General features: G+C 45.6%; 1 protein-coding gene across 1 annotated transcript in view; it reads right to left on the bottom strand.

Moving 5' to 3' along the window:
- The window catches only part of CIMIP2A (ciliary microtubule inner protein 2A), a 57,236-nt gene that overhangs the window by 32,155 nt on the left and 5,655 nt on the right, over positions 1-19,426 (bottom strand). Inside the window, exons 2-3 of the mRNA XM_073314808.1 lie at positions 8,494-8,708; positions 4,327-4,391 (exon numbers count right to left, since the gene is read on the bottom strand). Coding sequence (XP_073170909.1) covers positions 4,327-4,391; positions 8,494-8,708 — 280 coding nt within the window. The remainder of the gene's footprint in view (positions 1-4,326; positions 4,392-8,493; positions 8,709-19,426) is intronic.

Below are 19,426 nucleotides of genomic sequence, written 5' to 3'. Positions count from 1 at the left end.
CATGCACCTCGGAAGTGGGTGGACCCTTGAATTCTGGTCCCAGCTCCCATGGCGATTTAGTTATAGAAAGTGGAACAGCTTCAGCAGGAGAGAGTAAGCGAGAGTGCCCTCCTGAGTATGCACTAGCTTGGTGGTTAGGACACTCCCCAGGGAGGTGGCGGACCTGGGTTCAGATCCCTGCTCCAAATTAGACAGACTAGGGATTTGAAACCAGGTCTGCCACCTTCGAGGTGAATCTCCTGATCCATTGGCTTCCATGCTTCATAAGAAAGAACTGACCTGGCTTAGGTGCCTAACGCCAGGAGCAGGCTCTCAGATGAGAATCCTGACCAGGAGGGAGGTGTCTAAATACACCTGTGGATCTGCCCCTCCCCCACCCCAGCCCGCCCCCAGTATTATAGTGATGAGCATGGGGCATGCACTTATATAGCATAGAAATAAGGCATACATTTTTCACAGTGAGGGTAATTAACCATTGGATCAACTCACCAAGGGTCATGGTGGATTCTCCATCACTGACAATTTCTAAATCAAGATTGGATGTTTTTCTAAAAGATCTGCTCTAGCACAGAAGTTGTTGAGCTTGATGCAGGAATCGCTGGGGGAGGTTCTGGCTCTGTGTCATGCAGGGGGTCAAACTAGATCATCACAGGGGGCCATTCCAAAATTAAGATCTATGAATCTATGCACTAGGTAGTGGTGCTGAGGCACAAAACTCTCCTCCTTGCTCACATACCAGGGCAGTGCCATTCCAGATTCTCCCTCTTCCAGGCCTGTAGGAAGTTCTTGGTAATGCCAGATTAGGAGGGAGGTCTCTCCCATGCTCATGTACCTATGCAGCGTTTGCAATGTGGCAGAGTGAACTCATCACCATCCATCCCTGCACAGCTCTGTGCAGCAGCATATCCCTTTCCATGCTCACATACCTGAACAGTGTAAGGACAGCAGAGAGAACTCTCTTTGTGTCCACATACCTGGGTAGAGAGAACTCCCACCATGTCTACACAACTGTGTGCTGGAGGTCTGGCATGGCCCTCTCAAAATCCCCACGTGCTCACAGGCCTGAAGAGTACCAGAATGGTAAGGACTTCTCCATGCCAGCACAAAGCCAGCTTGATCCAGCTCACTCCCTGTGTAGAGCCAGAGTAACAGAGCGAACCTCCCCCACGCTGCCTGTCTCTGCAGGAGACGTGTGGCACAGAGCTCTCCCATCCACGCCCACACACCTGTTTGGTTCCACGGAGGCAGGGAGAGCTCCTCCATCCCTGCCCACATGCCAGTGCCACGTCAGGATGGCAGGGTCCATGATTCTTTTGCTGCCCACATGCCAGTGCCACGTCAGGATAGCCAGGTGCCTTCCTCTCCTCCTGCTCAGATGCCAGTGGCGTGCCAGTAGGGGAGGATGAACTCTTCCATCCATGCCCACATGCCAACCTAATGCCAGGATGGCAGGGGATATATTTTCTCTGCTCACGTAGCTGCCTAGAGTCACCAGGGTCTGTGTCCACCCACGACTGTTGCCCCTGTGCTGGCAGCACCATTAGCAGGGGGGCTCTTGATTCAGTGGTTGGTGTGGGACAGCATGGTCCAAACTGGGCATTTTGGTAGGGAATGAACCCTGTAAAACAGAACAAGCCAAGCTATATGAATGTGTACATGGACGCAATCAGGGGAAGGAGAGAGTGCCCATTTCAAGGGGGGGAAAGGTCTGTCCCATAGGCTATGTGCGCTGGGGAGGTCCCACTGTGCCCAGACGACAGACATATCCATAACCCACTTACAACCCTCCCAGCTGCTCCCTCCCTTCCTGGTCCCTTGAAATGTGTTAACTACTTATGCTAAACAATCTGTTCCCCCTTGTATTTAGCAGTGACTCTCTGAGGGTAAGTCTACACTACAAAATTCAGTTAACCTAAGTTACGTTGATGTACGGCCACGGCAGTAATTCAACCACTTTTGCATGTCCACACTACGCTCCTTGTGTCGGTGGTGCGCATCCTCACCAGGAGTGCTTGCACTGACTTAATTGTCAGTGTGGGGCATTGTGGGATGGCGTCTGAAAGGCAGCAACAGTCGATGTAAGCAACACAGTGTCTACAATGACACTGCGTCAACCTAAGTGCCACGCCTCTTGCGGAGGTGGAGTTAAGTTGGTGTAGTGGGTGAGTTACATCTGCGGGAGCTACATTTTAGTTAACTCTGTAGTGTAGACCTGGACTGAGTTAGCTTCCCAGACTTGAGGAAAAGCTCTGTGTGATCTCAAAAGCTTGTCTCTCTCACCAACAGAAGTTGGTCCAATAATAGATATTACCTCATTCGCCTTGTCTTTCTAGACTTCTGTAAAACATTTGACTTGGTACAGAAGGCATTTTGATTAAAATACTGGAATGATAAAAAATTAACATGGCACACATTAAATGGATTAAAAACTGGCTAACTGATAGGTCTCAAAATCTAACTGTAAATAGTGAACGGTCATTGAGGGTGGCATATTTCCAACGAGTTCCTGCAGGGATCGGTTCTTGGCTCTACACTATTTAATATTTTGTCAATGACCTGGAAGAAAACATAAAATCATCACTAATAATGTTTACAAATGACACACAAATTGTGGGAGTGATAACTGAGGCTATGTTTTAGTCACAGGTATTTTTAGTAAAAGTCATGGACAGGTCACAGGCAGTAAACAAAAATTCACAGCCCGTGACCTGTCCAGGACTTGTACTATATATCCTCAACTAAAACTTGGGGGCTCTGGAACAGGGAGCGGCTCAGGGGTACCCCGGGTGCTCTTGGGGGAAGAGGGGCGGCCCGGGATCCCGCTGCTGCTCTGGGGTGGAGGTTGGCAGGGCTGGCAAACTCCCTACCTGGCTTTGCGCAGCTCCCCAGGCTCCGGCCAATGGGAGCTGCAGGGGAGGCACCTGTGGGCAGAGGCAGCACGTGGAGCCCTCTGGCCGCTCCTCTGCCTAGGAGACAAGAGACATTTCACTGCTTCCGGGGAGCACCCCCCCCAAGGTAATCACTGCCCAGAACCCTCACTCCCTCCCACACCCCAACCCCCTTCCACACCCAAACTCCTGCTGCTGCTGTTGGGGGGAGGGGAGGGGAAGGCGCAATGGCCTGAGATTGCCCCTGTAGCAGTCGTTGCGGCTGGCCCAGGGGCTGCCTGAACTGCTCAGGTGGACCCCAGGTGAGCAGCACCAGACGCTGCAGAAGTCACGGAGGGCCCAGAAATTCACAGAATCCGTGACCTCCCTGACAGATTCACAGCCTTAGTGACAAATAATGAAGAGGACAGGTCATTGATTCAGAGCAATCTGGATCACTAGGTAAGCTGGGCACAAGCAAACAATATGCATTGTAATATGGCTAAATGTAAATGTATACATCTAGGACCAAAACTCATAGGCCATTCTTACAGGATAGGGGACTCTATCCTGGGAAGCAGGGACTCTGAAAGAGATTTGGGGGTCATGGTGGATAATCAGCTGAACGTAAGCTCCCAGTGTGATGCTGTGACCAAAACAGCCAATGAGATCCTGTGATGCATAGATAGGGGGGATCCTGAGTAGGAGCAGAGAGATTATTTTATCTCTGTATTTGGCACAGGTGCGACTGCTGCTGGAATCCTGTGTCCAGTTCTGGTGTCCACAATTCAAGAGGGATGTTGATAAATTGGAAAGGTTCAAAGAAGAGCCACAAGAATGATTAAAGGATTAGACAACATGCTTTAGAAAGGAAGGTTAAGGGGTAACTTGACTACACAGTCTATAAGTATCTACATGGGGAACAAACATTTAATAATGGGCTTTTCAATCTATCAGCGAAAGATATAATGCAATCCAATGGCTGGAAGATGAAGCTAGACAAATTCAGACTGGAAATAAGACATACATTTTTAATGATGAGAAATTAACTATAGGAACAATATTGCAAGAGTTGAGGTGGATTCTCCCTCCTGACAAATTTTAAAAATCAAGAGTGTCTGTTTTCTAAAATATATGGTGTAGGAATTATTTTGGGGCAGTTCTCTCGCCTGTGTTATACAGAAGATCAGATTAGATGATCACAATGGTCCCTTCTGATCTTGGACATGTATTTTGAAGAATAGTTAAAAATAATCCAGAGACTCGCTGAGCATTGTTGATTCTATATGGGGAGAGATGTTTGTTTAGGTAAATTTTAATTTAATCATTTTATATAAAGTGAAGGATATGTGCAACAGCTGTGGTTTTTAAAGGTTGTGGCGCATGGCTTCATCTTGAGCACATCTGTTGCACCCAGAGTTTTGGCACAGACTAACTGCTTAGGTTCCTTAGATTATACCCAGGCACATTTCAGATCTGAGACCTTTTGGATGTAAGCCACTGCCTTGAAGCTCCCGAACATTTCTGCAACAAGAATGTTGGAGGAGACACCACCAGGGAGCTTGGTTTGCCCTGATGATCAGACCAGATGCTCAGGCTATAAAGTCTGCTAGACGACGAAGGCCTTTCAGACTGTAGGGATCTTCTTCTGTTTTCATATGCCAACTTCAAAAGTAACATTAAAAGGTCAACATCCAAGTTTGTCATCCACTCTATGGCTTCCAGTAATATGGAATACATCAAGGCTGTCCTTCAGCAAAAGATCTTAGTGGGCAGTAATGCACTAGATGTTCCATGGTTTGGATGTCTTCTCCACATTCACATATAAGACTTCTTCATTTTCCATGTGTGCAGTAGGCAATTGCAGCACCTGTGTGACGTTCCAATGTGGTTCGCTAGGATCCATGTCTTATGCAGCATGGTGAAGGTAGGTAATTGTTCTGTAGGATCCGTGATCAGGTCTTGATTCTTGACCCTACAGTTTTTACATAGCCTCCACCACTTGTCTTTTGGTGACACTCCTGAGGTTTTGAGAGCTTTAGCTGCTAACCAGAAAGGGTTCCTGGATTTAAGGTGGCATCTCAGGAGCGGGGTTGGAGACCTTCATAGATGAGCAAGTCTGAGTTTGTTATCACAGAGTCGTATTCTTGTATTATTGCTGCTTCTCTTCGGGGGATGTTGGTAAGAAATGCGCAAGGACGTGGAATCAGAAAGTCAATGTTAAGTTCAGCACTTCTGTGACAATTTGCATAGCAGTGTTCAGTTGCCCATTGGCAAGTTTCATATGTGCACTATCTACTCCTACTGGCACGCAGTATTCAGCCGCTGACGCTGAGGGCCAAGGTGGTTGTCTGCAAGGTGTGAGCATCTGCTCCCCCACTGGTCTTGGCTAGTTTGTGGATTGTACTGTTCCTAGCCTTTATTCTGGCAGTGGTTTCTATCAGACGATAGGCTACAATCCAGAGCCACACAGATATCGTGGGAAGCCCTCTTGCGTGAATGTCACCTGCAGCGCCAAACGCAGCCATGTCTTTACATGCCGGTTGCTCTGGTGGAATGAGGAGGCAGCAATCTGAGGGTTCGGTCGGAGTCACCAGGACCGGCAGCACTTCTTCAGGTTCTGCAGATCTCGCGTTGTGAGGATGTCTTCTGCTTGGTTGAAAGGCTCACTTGACGGCGAGTGTGAGATCACTCTCATATCCAAATTTTCATGACTGGCTCCATGGCATGTCACTGAGATAAATATTAAAGAGAGACAGTGCCAAGACGAATTCCTGTGGCAGCCCATTGTTCAGCAAACGAGGTCAGCTGGTCTGTTCTAGTAGAAGAATGCAACACTTGTGATTGGTGAGCATAACCGTCAGTAGGTGCAGCGTTGCTCTCCATCATGCAATTTTCGACACTTTCAGAATCAGGCTGCCCCATCAAACCATGTCATATGCTGAGGACAAATCCACAAAGGCTGCTGCTGGTTTGAGCCCATATTGATAGCCAGCTTCCATGTAGGTCATCAGTGCATGTACCTGATCACAGGTACTTCATCCCAGTCTGAACCGAGATTGCTCTTTTGAGCCTCAGTACTCAAAGATGGGTGTAGTATCCTTCCCAAGAGCTTGTATATTATGCATAGTAATGATACCAGCTGTTAATTTTTCAGCTTATCTGCTTTCTGCAGTTTCAGGATGGTGGTGACCTTTGCCTGTTGCCACACCTTAGGCATTTGGCCAAGGGCATACACATTGGTAAAGAAGCATGTCATCTAGTTGTGGCCATGCTGGCCTAGGTTTTTCAGAAATTCTGGGAAAATGCCATCTGGGCCTGCTGTATTGCCAAGTTTGGTGAGTTTTAGGGGCTTGTTCACTTTTTCTCTAGTGAAAGGCTTTGATAGATTCAGTGTTGCTGGGCAGTAGGACAGGGAGCAGTAAAGCTCTGTCTTCACTGTCCATTTGTGATGAAGATCTTGGAATTCAAGCACATTAGGGTGGTAATGGCGTCAGCTGTGACATATGACACTGTGCAAAGCGGAGGGTTGGCACTGCCATGGTTACGGGGAAGCTTCCAGGCTTTCCTGGTTGAGTGGGTGAAATCGAGGCTCTGCATAGCTTTTGTATATCACTCTTACCTAGCAGAGTTCAGTGTTTCCAGGAGTGTGGTTGCAGCAGCAAGGTTATCTGTTGTCCTGGACTGCTTTAGGGGAGCCTCACTGTCCACCAGTCAGCAGGGAATGTAGGCTTTCCTGTAGCCACAGGGGATGTTCCTTTTTACAGCCTCTTTAAGGAGATTGATGAACCTGTCATAACTATGCATGTTCACAGGGCTTTGTCGAACCACTTTTTCCATGGTTCCATGTAGCTGTTCCAGGGGTCCTTCCTAAAGTTCCAACGTGGCTTTTCCAATGTGATTAGGGGACTAGGACACTGATGCGTATGACAAAAGGTCAGCATTGGCTATGTGGAAAATCACTGAGGACAGTTTGTTCCACCACTAGGGGCCATGCATTCCAGGCATGGGACACGAAGCATAAGTCGGGTGAGTCATCTTTTCTCCATTTGCAGGATGAAAGGTTCCTGGGTGCTTAGATCAAACAGTAGGTGCTAGTTTTGGTTCAAGGTCCATTTAAGCAGCTGTTTGCCCATGGGATCCTTGTTGTCAGAACCTCAGGACGTAAGATGGCTAGTGATGTCTCCAACCCATATTGAAGGGTGGCTGTGATTTGCTAAAACCAATGTGGGCCAGGTGACATATGGTGGCTTACAGATATTTGTGATCTTAAGCTGGCTGATTCTCATTGTGATAGCATATAGTGTTGAAGAGTTTGAGTCCACAGAGCAGGTATTCCACAGCTGTTGTCTCATGAACATTGCTGGTCCATGTTTTGGGTGGTGTTGGCTCACTGCTAAGTGATATCCTGGAATGTGACATTTGATGCTTTCTTGTGGTCCAATAAGCGAACCTCTTATAGTGCGAGGACATCAATCTTCTGTTCATGTATTTGATTGGTCGGGTCATTGCATTTTGCAGGAGAGAGGCCTTCCACATGGAGGGGGCATACACATAGGTAGGAGCCTATTTTTCTCTTTCAGTGTTCACCCTGCAAAGGGTCGTTTCACTTGAGATCACCACGAGTCTGTCAATTGGTGTTCAGTTGTCATACTGATGGCTTGGTTGTGCCAAAGCACTTAACAGCGAGGGCTAAGTGAAGGTTGCCATCACCTCCTTTAGGTGGTGACAAGTATATGGAGCATGCCTTGGGAGGACCAATCACTGAGCCAAGTCAGACAGTGATGGACATTTTGGTGTCACAGAGGTGCAATTCCTGAACCCATCGCTGTAAGGAAGCCATCCCTGCTCAGATCAGGAGTAAAACTATTCAATACTGCAGAGATACATGATTGTATCATAAAGCAGATCTGCTAGTCTCTTCCACCTACCTAGGGTAGGCCAAACAGTGATGCAATGCAACACTGACCAGCTGCTATAAAATCTTACAGTCACAACAGCTACTTCTCAAATACTACAGGAAAAACACATGAGAAAAGAACTCGACCCAGCTGAGTGAACAAGGAGCTACGCCTCAAAGAGGAGCTTACACGGGGCCCAGCGTGCTGCTGCTAATGCAATCTTGGTTTCAGATATTCAGATCTGTTGCACAGGGAGCATGTGTGCTGCCCAAGGGCACTTCTATTCCAGAGGAGCCCAGGGTCAATACTGAGGGTGCATGCAAAATCCTGTAAGTGCAAATCTATGCGGGCACTTCTCTAAAGAGAAGGAAACGCTTCACTCTACAGGTGCTTGGTAATGAGGAGAATGAGAAGATGCACATTGTAACACCTCTGGCAACAGGAGAATGAGAGGTCTCATTAAAGATCCTTAAATTCTAAGGTCAGAGGGAATCATTGTGGTAATCTAGTCTGACAGTCTGTATATCACAGGCCACCACCATCACACAGCATCCGCAATGAGACCCACAGGAGTCTAATGGAACTGTGATTGTTCCATGAAAGCATGTCCTACTAGTCCAAATATCATAAACACAAACCCAGGCCACCTCGGTGAAACCTCTGACTTCAGCTGGCAGAACTTCCCTTTGTGTTTATTCCTTGGCAAAATCTTGAGTTTCACTCACCAGTGTATCCGGGAAGGTAACTGTAGTTTTGATCCAGCATCTGGTTTGAAGGATGCTTTGTACCACTAAAGTCCTCTGTGAACCTTGGCTTCATCAGCGGTGCCAGCACAGAGCAAGGGCTCTTCAGAACACTGCAGTCTGTCAGCAGGCGAGAGGTGGTTTTGCCATAGGTTTCTCCAATCTGGTAGCGGATCTGAGGGTAGAACCCACCGTATCTGAGGAGGAAATCACAGACAGGTGCTTACTGGTTTGGCAGTGATGAACATTTTAAAGTCCCAGCTCTTCCACACATAGATAGAATAGTTAGTTTCATTGTTATGTTTGCATGTATCTGAAAGAGTGTGTAATGAGGGAATATGTGGGTGCAAACGTGGGATGCAAGTGTAAATTGCAAATGAAGATGTGTATGGAGATGAATGTGCACATAGAATCATAGACTATCAGGGTTGGAAGGGACCTCAGGAGGTCATCTAGTCCAACCCCCTGCCGAAAGCACGACCAATCCCCAACTAAATCATGCCAATCCCAACACATGCCAATGTGTTGCTATGTGAAAAGCATGAAAGTGTGCAAGTTGAAAGCGTGCATGTGGGTGTGTGAGACGCTTTGTCAGGGAGTCCAGAACTCTAAGTCACCTTGATACCCTGTCTCAGAAAGAGAGAAATTTGCTGTGACTAAACTGCGTGTCAGCTCCTCAACATTTCAGTCTGTTAGGTGGCCCAACAAACTCTTTAGGATTCTGCCCGTCCTTGCCTTGTCATGCAGATAATCCTGGGTATACTACATTTCCCGAGACCTCTGGAATAATGTTCCGTTGTGGCATCCAGTCCCTGTTACTGGATGCCCACAGAAATATCACGTCCACTGTCTCCAAAGAGAGCATATGCGCCAGCCTGTTGTCTCAGCTGAGGATGTGTCCCTCGCTGCAGCATAACACTGAGATGGATTTATAATAAAACAAGAATAAGTTTAATAATAGAGATTTAAGTGTTACTAAGCAGTGATAACAGAAACAGAAAATGGTTACAAATAAAAAAAGAATAACACACTTCTAAGAGTCTACATATAACCTTAGCAGCTACCAAGCTTTGTCTAAAGAGTTCTCACCTACAGTCACTTTTCAGTGTCGACCAACCAACCTAGCTGGGAATCCACTGTTCATAGCTTCAAAGAGTACTGACCTCTTTGTCCCCTCAGTGATGGGTAACAAGATGCCTTTTTGCTTCTCCTTATATTCCCCAAAGTGCCTTGTCTTTGTCTCAAGAGTCAGGCTGACTCCCAAGGTCCTCTCTTGAGTTCAGCCTGTGGTGTCCTACAGCATGCTGACACCATGATGTTTCCTCATCCACCTGATGACCTCAGATGCAAATGAGCTGCCCATTGTCTTTGGCATCCCTATTTATGTTATAGACATTGGCAAAGGAACATTCCACGGTTTGCCAGAAGCTGGGAATGGGTGACAGGGGATGGATCACTTGATGATTACCTGTTATGTTCATTCCCTCTGGGGCACCTGGCACTGACCACTGTCGGAAGACAGGATACTGGGCTAGATGGACCTTTGGCCCGACCTGGTATGACCGTTCATATGTTCTTTGTCTAGGACAAACTTGTTTAACAACTTTGCCCCCAAAACATATTTCAGAACCATATTTCCAGCACACATGCATAACTCAATAAACACCCTCCAAACATACAGCACACAATGATATTATTGACCAGTGTGTCACCAGCTTTCATTTGATACTACACACAACTCTCTTGGCAGATAAATACTAGGACAATAATAAGTTAGGTCTAATAAGCGTGTCAGACCTGAAGGGAGTTTACAGACCAGTGAGCAGAGACGACCCATGCCTGCTAATAGTGGGGGGGCGGGGGGGCACAACCCCAGAACAGCTGAGTCATGCCACGCCAGGCAGCCCCTCCCCCCTGGTAAAGCAGTGCCACCCCCGCCTGGAAAGCAGCGGCTGCTCCCTGTAACTCCCAGCTGTTCCTTCTGCCTTTCCCAGCAGAGTTAGAGAAGCTCCCTCTCTCTGCCCAGTGCAGCTCGTTGGCTCAGCTGCCCTGCAGGAAGGTGGCCCAGCTGTACCTTGTGACTGAACAATCTGTGGGCGGGGGGGGAGGAATGTGACCCTGCATGCCCCCTCCAAGCATTCCCTCTGCCAGTGAGCCCTCTGCCAGCTGGCATTGAGGGGCTCTTAGTGCAACCATGGTGTGTAGGGGTGTGAAAAGGTGCACCTGGGTCTGCATGCATGTGTACAAGTTTGTGAATGGGACTGTAGATGCATGTAAGGTAGTGCTTGGCAGTGAATGTGTAGAAGTGTGACTGGGCCGGCGTGCATCTGTGCATGTGGTGGGTGGGGGAGATGGGTGAGTTGTGGCAGTTTGATTTTGGCAAAACCTCAGTCATCATGTGTTGTTTTTATAATTAACAGTAAAACCTCTCTGTTCCAGGTGACACACTGGCAGAACAGGTGCTAGCTCACGCCAAGGCCCCAGGCTTTACTGAACACTTACAAATGCATAGCTGGAAATAAGTCTTGTTTTCCTGGGGTGTCAGCATCATCAGAACAGATAGTAGATGGTAAGTTGATAAGATTGTCTTTAGACTTTATAAAATGCTTCTAGAATGCTGCATGTATTGCTCTCACTGATAATTTCTATAGCCCCAGTATAAAGTTATATTGAGTATTTTCACTGTAAACCTTTGTAATTGTGTAACTCACCAAAACAGGAAAAGCAGCATTGATTAAGGTAAAGTGCTTACCCTGCATACAAGAATGACCCACTGAAGGTGACTGACATATTGTGTAGCATCAAAAGACAGATTTTGTTGATTGCATTCCTAACTTCCACCAGGAATGAGAGACCAACACATGAACAGATCCCATCAGTTTTGGATTCTGGAGGGGAGGGGATAAAAATCCTTGACAAGAGGAAACTGAATTTCTTTTATGCTGTCTGGACTCTGAGGGGCAAGGATTCCTAAACATAAGCATAGAGATCCCCATGCTGGTTGGCACGGGTTAAACCTGAAAAGACATTCAGTGCTGACAGACTACTATCTCTCTGTCACCTTTTGAAACCATAGACTGACCTCCCTTCTGTGTATATGTTGCCTGCTTTAAGTTATAAATAACTTGTTTCTTTTTCCTAGTTAATAAACCTAGAGATAGTTTATTAAAGGATTGGCTACAGGTGTTGTCTTTGGTGTAAGATCTGGGGTACCAATTGATCCTGGGTAAGTGACTAGTCTCTTGGGACTGGAAGCACTGTGAATATTTTGTAATTTTGGTTAAGTGCCAATGTATCACTAAGTCCAGCTTGCTTGGGTGGAAAGATAGACTGGAGAGCCCCAGAGGAGTGTCTGCGACTCCATGGTAAGACCGGTACAGTGATCCAGGAATTCACATTTGTTACCAGGTTGAAGTCTAATTATAGAATATACCGCCAGTTTGGCATGTCTGCCCTGTTTTTGCACTCCAGACAGTGTGACACCATGGTTTGAGTTTGCATTCACAACCTGTAAGAACACTGAATATTTTACAGTCTCCAAATATTCTGTATTTAATCGTGGGTCTAAAAATGAACAAAACAAGCTTTTTACCTTTAAATAATTCCTGCCCTTCTGCTATAAGAAGGGGATGGGGGAAAAAATAGCAAACTCCAGTAAAACACTGAAAAAATACATATGCAATAATTGATGCGTGTTTCAAAGGAAAAGTTATAGGATGGTACACAATTCAGTAAGGAATTAAGGACACTGAAGATACAGATAGATGGTGTAAACATGATATAGCACATTGATATTAACAGGTCACAGTTACACTGATAGTAACAACTAAAGCCAAAGTCTGGTGCAATAAATGAGTTTGTAACCAAGTAGCAAGCAAATTATTCACAGGGCTTAGTCTGGCATCTTCACTGAGCAGGGATTTCAGATATTTGTGTTACTAGTGTGACGGGTTGGATCACAGAAACCCCCTCAGAGCTGCCACCTGATGTGCCAAGACTACTTCTGCCCCTGCTTTCCTGCCCAGTCAACCTAGGACTCCAGCACCCTGCCTGGGTTGAGCCAGACCCACTAGCCTGCTGCAACCCAGACCCAGGTCTGAACAATGTCCCCTAACAGCTGTAGGCTCCAATTGAAAGAAGCTTGCAGAAATGTGCATGACTTTAACACTCAGATGCCCAACTCCCAATGGGGTCCAAACCCCAAATAAATCTGTTTTACCATGTATAAAGCTTATTCAGGGTAAACTCATAAATTGTTAGCCCTCTATAACACTGATAGAGAGATATGCACAGCTGTTTTTCATCCCTCGTCCGTCCGTCCCCCCCGTATTAATACATACTCTGGGTTAATTAATAAGTAAAAATGATTTTATTAAATACAGAAAGTAGGATTCAAGTGGTTCCAAGTAGTAACAGACAGAACAAAGTGAATTACCAAGCAAAATAAAATAGAACTCAAGTCTACATCTAATCAAACGGAATACAGAAAATCTCACCCTTAGAGATGTTTCAATAACTTTCTTTCATAGAGTGGACACCTTCCTAGTCTGGGCACAATGCTTTCCCCTGATACAGCCCTTGTTCCAGCTCAGGTAGTAGCTAGGGGATTCCTCATGATGGTTCCTTCTTGTTCTGTTCCACTCACTGATATATCTTTTGCATAAGGTGGGAATCCTTTGTCCCTCTGGGTTCCCACCCCTCCTTCTCAGTGGAAAAGCACCAGGTTAAAGATGGATTCCAGTTCAGGTGACATGATCACATGTCCTGTGAGACCCCCAAGCCTTCATTCCTCCCAGCCTGACTCACAGGAAGGCCTGCCTGCAAACAGAGCCATCCACAGTCAATTGTCCTGGTTGATAGGAGTCATCAAGATTCCAACCACCATTAATGGCCCACACTTTGCATAACTACAATAGGCCCTCAGAGTTATATTTCATATTTCTAGTTTCAGATACATTTATACAGATAGGATGACCACACTCAGTAGATTATAAGCTTTGTAATGATACCTTACAAGAGCCCTTTTGCATGAAGCATATTTTAGTTATATTATATTCACACTCATAGACTCATAGATATTAAGGTCAGAAGGGACCATTATGATCATCTAGTCTGACCTCCTGCACAATGCAGGCCACAGAATCTCACCCACCCAATCCTGCAATACACCTCTCACCTATGTTTGAGCTATTGAAGTCCTCAAATCATGGTTTAAAGACTTCCAGGTATAGAGAATCCTCCAGCAAGTAACCCATGCCCCATGCTACAGAGGAAGGCAAAAACCCCCCAGGGCCTCTTCCGATCTGCCCTGGAGGAAAATTCCTTCCCGACCCCAAATATGGTGATCAGCTGAACCCTGAGCATGTGAGCAAGATTCACTAGCCAGATACCCAGGAAAGAATTCTCTGTAGTAACTCAGATCCCACCCCATCTAACATCCCATCACAGGCCATTGGGCCTATTTACCATGAATAGTTAAAGATCAATTAATTGCCAAAATCATGTTATCCCATCATACCATCTCCTCCATAAACTCATCAACATACTTTTATAAAATCATATAGAGTGTGTCACAACTATGTCATAGTTCACTGGGCCATGAACAAAATCATTTTGTGTTAGTGCTTTTGTTCAGAGCTGACGTGTGACGATTATATGGTTTGTTTGCTCTTTTGCTTCAAGTAATACTATGTCTCTACGGCCCATTATAGAAAACATGTCTTATAGTGAATGACTCAAGGTGCTCAATTCATTTAACTTAACAAAGAGAAGGTTAAAGGTGACCTGATCACAGTTTATATTTACCTGTGGCCTTGGAATCTATGAAATACTAAAAATAAATATTAAACAGAACTTAACTACAAACAAACAAACAAAAATCTTGAAGGTTAAACCACGATATACCATTTAAAGAGATCTTTAACTACAAACAAAACCCAGAAAATTCCTATATATATACAAACACACACATATATCACACACACAAAACTATGTTTAAAAGAACGTTATTTAGGTTGCAAAGTCAAATCCTCAACTGTTAGGAAATGCCAGTATTTAGGTTGCTAGTGCTACCTTAATTCAATTCTCTGATGTGTATTCACTATGATATAGTCTTTAATTACATATTCTTTTTTCCCCCTGGACCCTAGTCTTGACCAAATGCACAGGATTGATTGTGGTCAGTGAATGAGCAGAAATTCATTCATGTTTTCTTTCCTACCTGAAGCGTATTCCTTTGTATGAAGTGCACATTGATAACTGTGCTGGTGGAAAAGAGTTTCTTGATTTTAAGGACCGACAGGACAGACACTATGGAGCCTCAGAGGAGTGCATCTGGGAGTGAGCCTCCCAGCCTGGGCAAACAGATTTATCCTACTGGGGCTCAAGCTAGCATACTAAAAATAGCAGTGTGGATGCCAAGGCTTGGGCTGGAGCCCCTGCCATGCACTGTGCATAAGGCTGCGGGTCCACTGGATATCCAGGTTGAGGAAGCATCACTGCCCCTGATTCAAAGAAGAAAGCAGCTGGCCATCAAGGAACCAGAGAGTGAGGAAATCAGAGGAGAGGCATGGCAGTCCATAACCATCAGAGGCAAGAGGACGAGGTGGCATTTTACACAGCTGTAGACAGATGAGGATGGGCAGGCTATGAGAACCAGGAGGAATTCCACACAGCTAGAAGTTTCCAATTGATGCCACATCCTCAGCATGGAAAGGGGAAGCTCTCTCTGATGCTCTAGCTGATTGAATGGAAGGGAGCATTGTAAGAGACATCTGTCTGAGCCCAACCCGTAAGAAAGTCAAGCTTGCCCTCCCAAATACCTGCATCCATTCAAGGAAGACAACAATCCTTGTTGGAGATTCTATACTGAGAAGAACGGAAAGACGGTTCCACAAGGGCCAGGCAGATGACAGCCCTCCCAGAACCAAGATAGGTTTCTGAAGTCAGTGGGGAAGGATCCACTGGTGAGGCTGCCTATTGGCACTAATGACACTGTTATGGGGCACCTCACAGATTATCGATGACTTAAGGGACTCAGAAGGGTGCTGAAAGAGAGGAATGCCTGAATGATCTTTCTTGGAGATCCTTCCTGTCCTATAAGCAAAGGAAGATTCTAGGAGTGAACTGCTGGCTAGGGAAGTGGTGTACAGGTCTGGCTTTGTGGATTATTGGGCCACCTTCTATGGGAAGAGGGGTGGCTGTAAAGTTTGGATGGCCTCCATCTCAGTACAAGGGGAACCAGTCTTCTAGCTAGGCTGGCTTCTGAACATGTTGTCTAGAGTAGTAAGGGGGCAGTGGGATTCACTAGGGGACTTATGTGCTTGGATCGTTCACCTCCCAGGACAGTGCCTTAATCACTGTGTTAACAGGTATTCTAGGGCCGGGCTCTTTCAATCTCCCCCGTCCACTTTGTATAAATAATTAAATAGAATAGCTGAAAGCCCATGCTGTTATGTGTGTGTGGCATTTGGGCCAAGTATTCCACCAATGCAATGATTGCTTGCAAATTAGCTGCAGAATAAGGGTGCTGATTGGTTGAGTTACTTTTGATATCACAGTTGTCTAGGCCTCTTGGAATGGCATAACTGTATGCTGCACAGTCAAATGGTATAACAAGAACCAGTGGCTAGAAGTTGAAGTTGGATCAATTCAGACTAGACGTGAGGTATACATTTTTAATAGTGAGGGTAATTAACCATTGAAACAATTTATCTTTCATGGATTCTCCATGACTAGCAATGGTTAAATGGTTAAATAAAGATTGAATTTCTAAATCACAATAGAAAAAACATCGTGATGTACATTCTCTAGCTAACACAGAAGTCCTGTGGCCATCATTACACAAGAGTTCAGACTAGATGATCACAACGGTCTCTTCTGCCCGCACAGTCTATGGATATTTTGTTTTCCCTTTTTTCAATGTGTAGCTCTCTGCCTTATTTGCCACACACTGTTAATACCCTGCTCTGAAGACAGAATTCTTCATTTCCTCATGCACTTTTCTATGGCGCTCATCACTATAATATCTCAATGCTTCACAAGCACTGATTAATATATTTTCACAACACTCCTATATGATGAAGGGGTATTATCATCCTATTTTACAGCTGGAGAACTGAGGCACAGAAAGATTAAGATCAGAACTATCCACTAATTTTGGGTGTCCAATTTGAGACACCCACCCATTACATATAATCATCTGGCACATTTATATGGCTGCCATTGACTTCAGTTGCAGCTGAAAATGCTCAACACTTCTGAAAGACAGATTCCCAGAGTCTAAAGTCAGAAAATGAGGAATATTGACCAACTGTGAACATTTGATACCATCACACAAGAACTCTTTGGTACCGATAGAATCCAGTTCCCCACAGCAACATTCAACCACCTTAACTCTGCCTCTCTTTTCTCGCGATTTCCTGTCTCATTTACTACACACCTTCCAACTTCTGTAACCATTAAAGCAAGAGTCTTACAGATAACAAAAAGAAAAGGAGTACTTGTGGCACCTTAGAGACTAACAAATTTATTTGAGCATAAGCTTTCGTGAGTACTCACCGTAGCTCACGAAAGCTTATGCTCAAATAAATTTGTTAGTCTCTAAGGTGCCACAAGTACTCCTTTCATAGAATCATAGATCAGAAGCTAGGAATTGTAGAAAATTGATAAGGGACCGCGACAAAGTTGGGGATTTTTGTAGTGTTTTACATGAATAGTGTATGCACTCAGTTTCCCTGTGTGCTGCATGTTTAACAAGGTGGTGGGAGAGGGTTTGTTGTTGCAGAGGACCAGGTGTGAATCTTGCCTGGCAGCCGCGACCCCCAGACAATGGTCTGGAGATGCGCAACCCTAACAACTGGTGACCTGGTGACTAACCCAGCTCGGCAATCAGTCGGTTCTGGCCAGTGGGAGGACAAAGGAGAGAGGACCCTGCTGACCTGACCAACCAGTTCCAGCCAGAGAGGAACAAAAGATGGAAGAGAGAGGGCCCTACCATTCTGTTTACGTGGGACAGAAAACAAAGGACAGGGGAGGAGCTGTTGGGGCCAGTGATATAGGATGCCTCGGCTGGAAGGCGGGGGCTGCTGGACTGGGTAGAGAGTGCAGTCAGAGCCCGCCTGGATGCAGGAGAGACTTAGATGTCCTGTGCTGAGGGACGCCAGGCCTGAGGGCCCGGAGAGTTTCCTGTGCTGGGTTCAGATGCTCAATAAACCCTCCTGTTTTACACTGGTGGAGAGTCACTCCAGTCTAGAGATCAGGGTTGCATTATTCCCTCTAGGTGTGGAGGTCCTGGGGGTCCAGAGCCAGTGGACTCCCTGTGGGGCCCATGGCGAGAGACAGGAGTGCTGAAAGCTCAGACAGAGAGTGCAGTTCCAGGAGGTGGAGGGGCTTAACCCCTGAGAGAGAGCAGACCCCCGAGAAGGGCTGTCACACTGAAGGGGGTTCCTCCCAGGGACTGTACAGAGCTGAGAAAGAGCACAAGTCCTGTGAGTCTGTGAAGGGACACAGAGATATACGGCCAGCAGAGTTAAGGACAATAAGGAGTTTTAAAATATATTAGGAACCAAAATGATCCTGACAAAAGTCCTGTCCATTACTAGATGGAAATGGTAGAATTATCAATAGTAATGGAGAAAAGGCAGAAGTGTTTAATAAATATTTCTGTTCTGTATTTGGGTGAAAAAGAAGCTGGCGACTGTCTCCTCATATGGGGATGATAACACTCTTTCCATTCCACTAGTATCTCTGGAGGATGTTAAACAGAAGCTACTAAAGTTATACACTTTAAAACGAGCAGGTTCAGATAAAACTCTTGGCTGCAAGTTAAAAGAGCTGGCTGAAGAGCTCACTGGACCGTTCACGTTGATTTTCAGTTAGTCTTGGAGCACTGGAGATGTTCCAGAGGACAGGAAGAAAGCTAATGTTGTGCCCATTTTTAAAAAGAGTAAATGGGATGACCTGGGTAATTATAGCACTGTCAGCCTGACATCAATCCCAGGCAAGATAATGGAGCAGCTGATATGGGACTCGATTAATAAAGAATTAAAGGGAGGGTAATGTAATTAATGCAAATCAACATGGGTTTCTGGAAAATACATCTTGTCACACTTTTTTTTTACGAGATTTGTAATTTGGTTGATAAAGGTAATAGTGTTGACATAACATACTTAACCCTCTGTAAGGCTTTTGACTAAGTACCTTGCAACGTCTGAGAATGATATAAAACTAACTGATAGGCCTCAAAACAGGACTGTAAACAGGGAATGGGAGTGGCTGTGCTTCCCGTGGGGTCCTGCAGGGATCTGGTTTTGGTCCTACGCTGTTTAGCATTTTTATCAATGACTTGGAATAAAGCAAAATCATCACAGATACGTAGTAAATAATAAGTGGTAAATAATAAAGAGGACAGCTCACTGATTCAGAGCGATCTGGATCTCTTGTTAAACAGTTTGCCAGCAAACACTATGGCTAGAGGTAAGTGTATACATCTAGGACCAAACAATGTCAGCCACACTTACTGGATGAGGGACTCTATCCTGGGAAGCAGGGACTCTGAAAAAGACTTCAGAGTCATGGTAGAATATAAGCTGAACATGAGCTCCCAGGGTGATGCTGTGGCCCAAAGGGCTGATGCAATCCTGGGATGTCCAAACAGGGGAATCTCAAGTAGGAGCAGAGAGGTTATTTTAGGTCTATATTTGGCACTGGTGCCACTGTTACTGGAATCCTGTGTCCAGCTCAGGTGCGCACACTTCAAGGAGAACGTTGACAAATTGGTGAGAGTTCAGATGAGAGACACGAAACTGATGAAAGGATCAGAAAACCTGCCTTAGTGATAGACTCAAGTTCCTCAATCCATTTAGCTTAGCAAAGAGAAGGTCAAGGGGTGACTTGATCATGGTCTATACGTACC

Source organism: Lepidochelys kempii, chromosome 16 (assembly GCF_965140285.1).
Source record: "Lepidochelys kempii isolate rLepKem1 chromosome 16, rLepKem1.hap1, whole genome shotgun sequence".
Classification (NCBI taxonomy): Eukaryota; Metazoa; Chordata; order Testudines; family Cheloniidae; genus Lepidochelys; species Lepidochelys kempii.
Note: the sequence above shows the minus strand (reverse complement) of the source record. Positions and strands in the feature narration are given on the sequence as shown.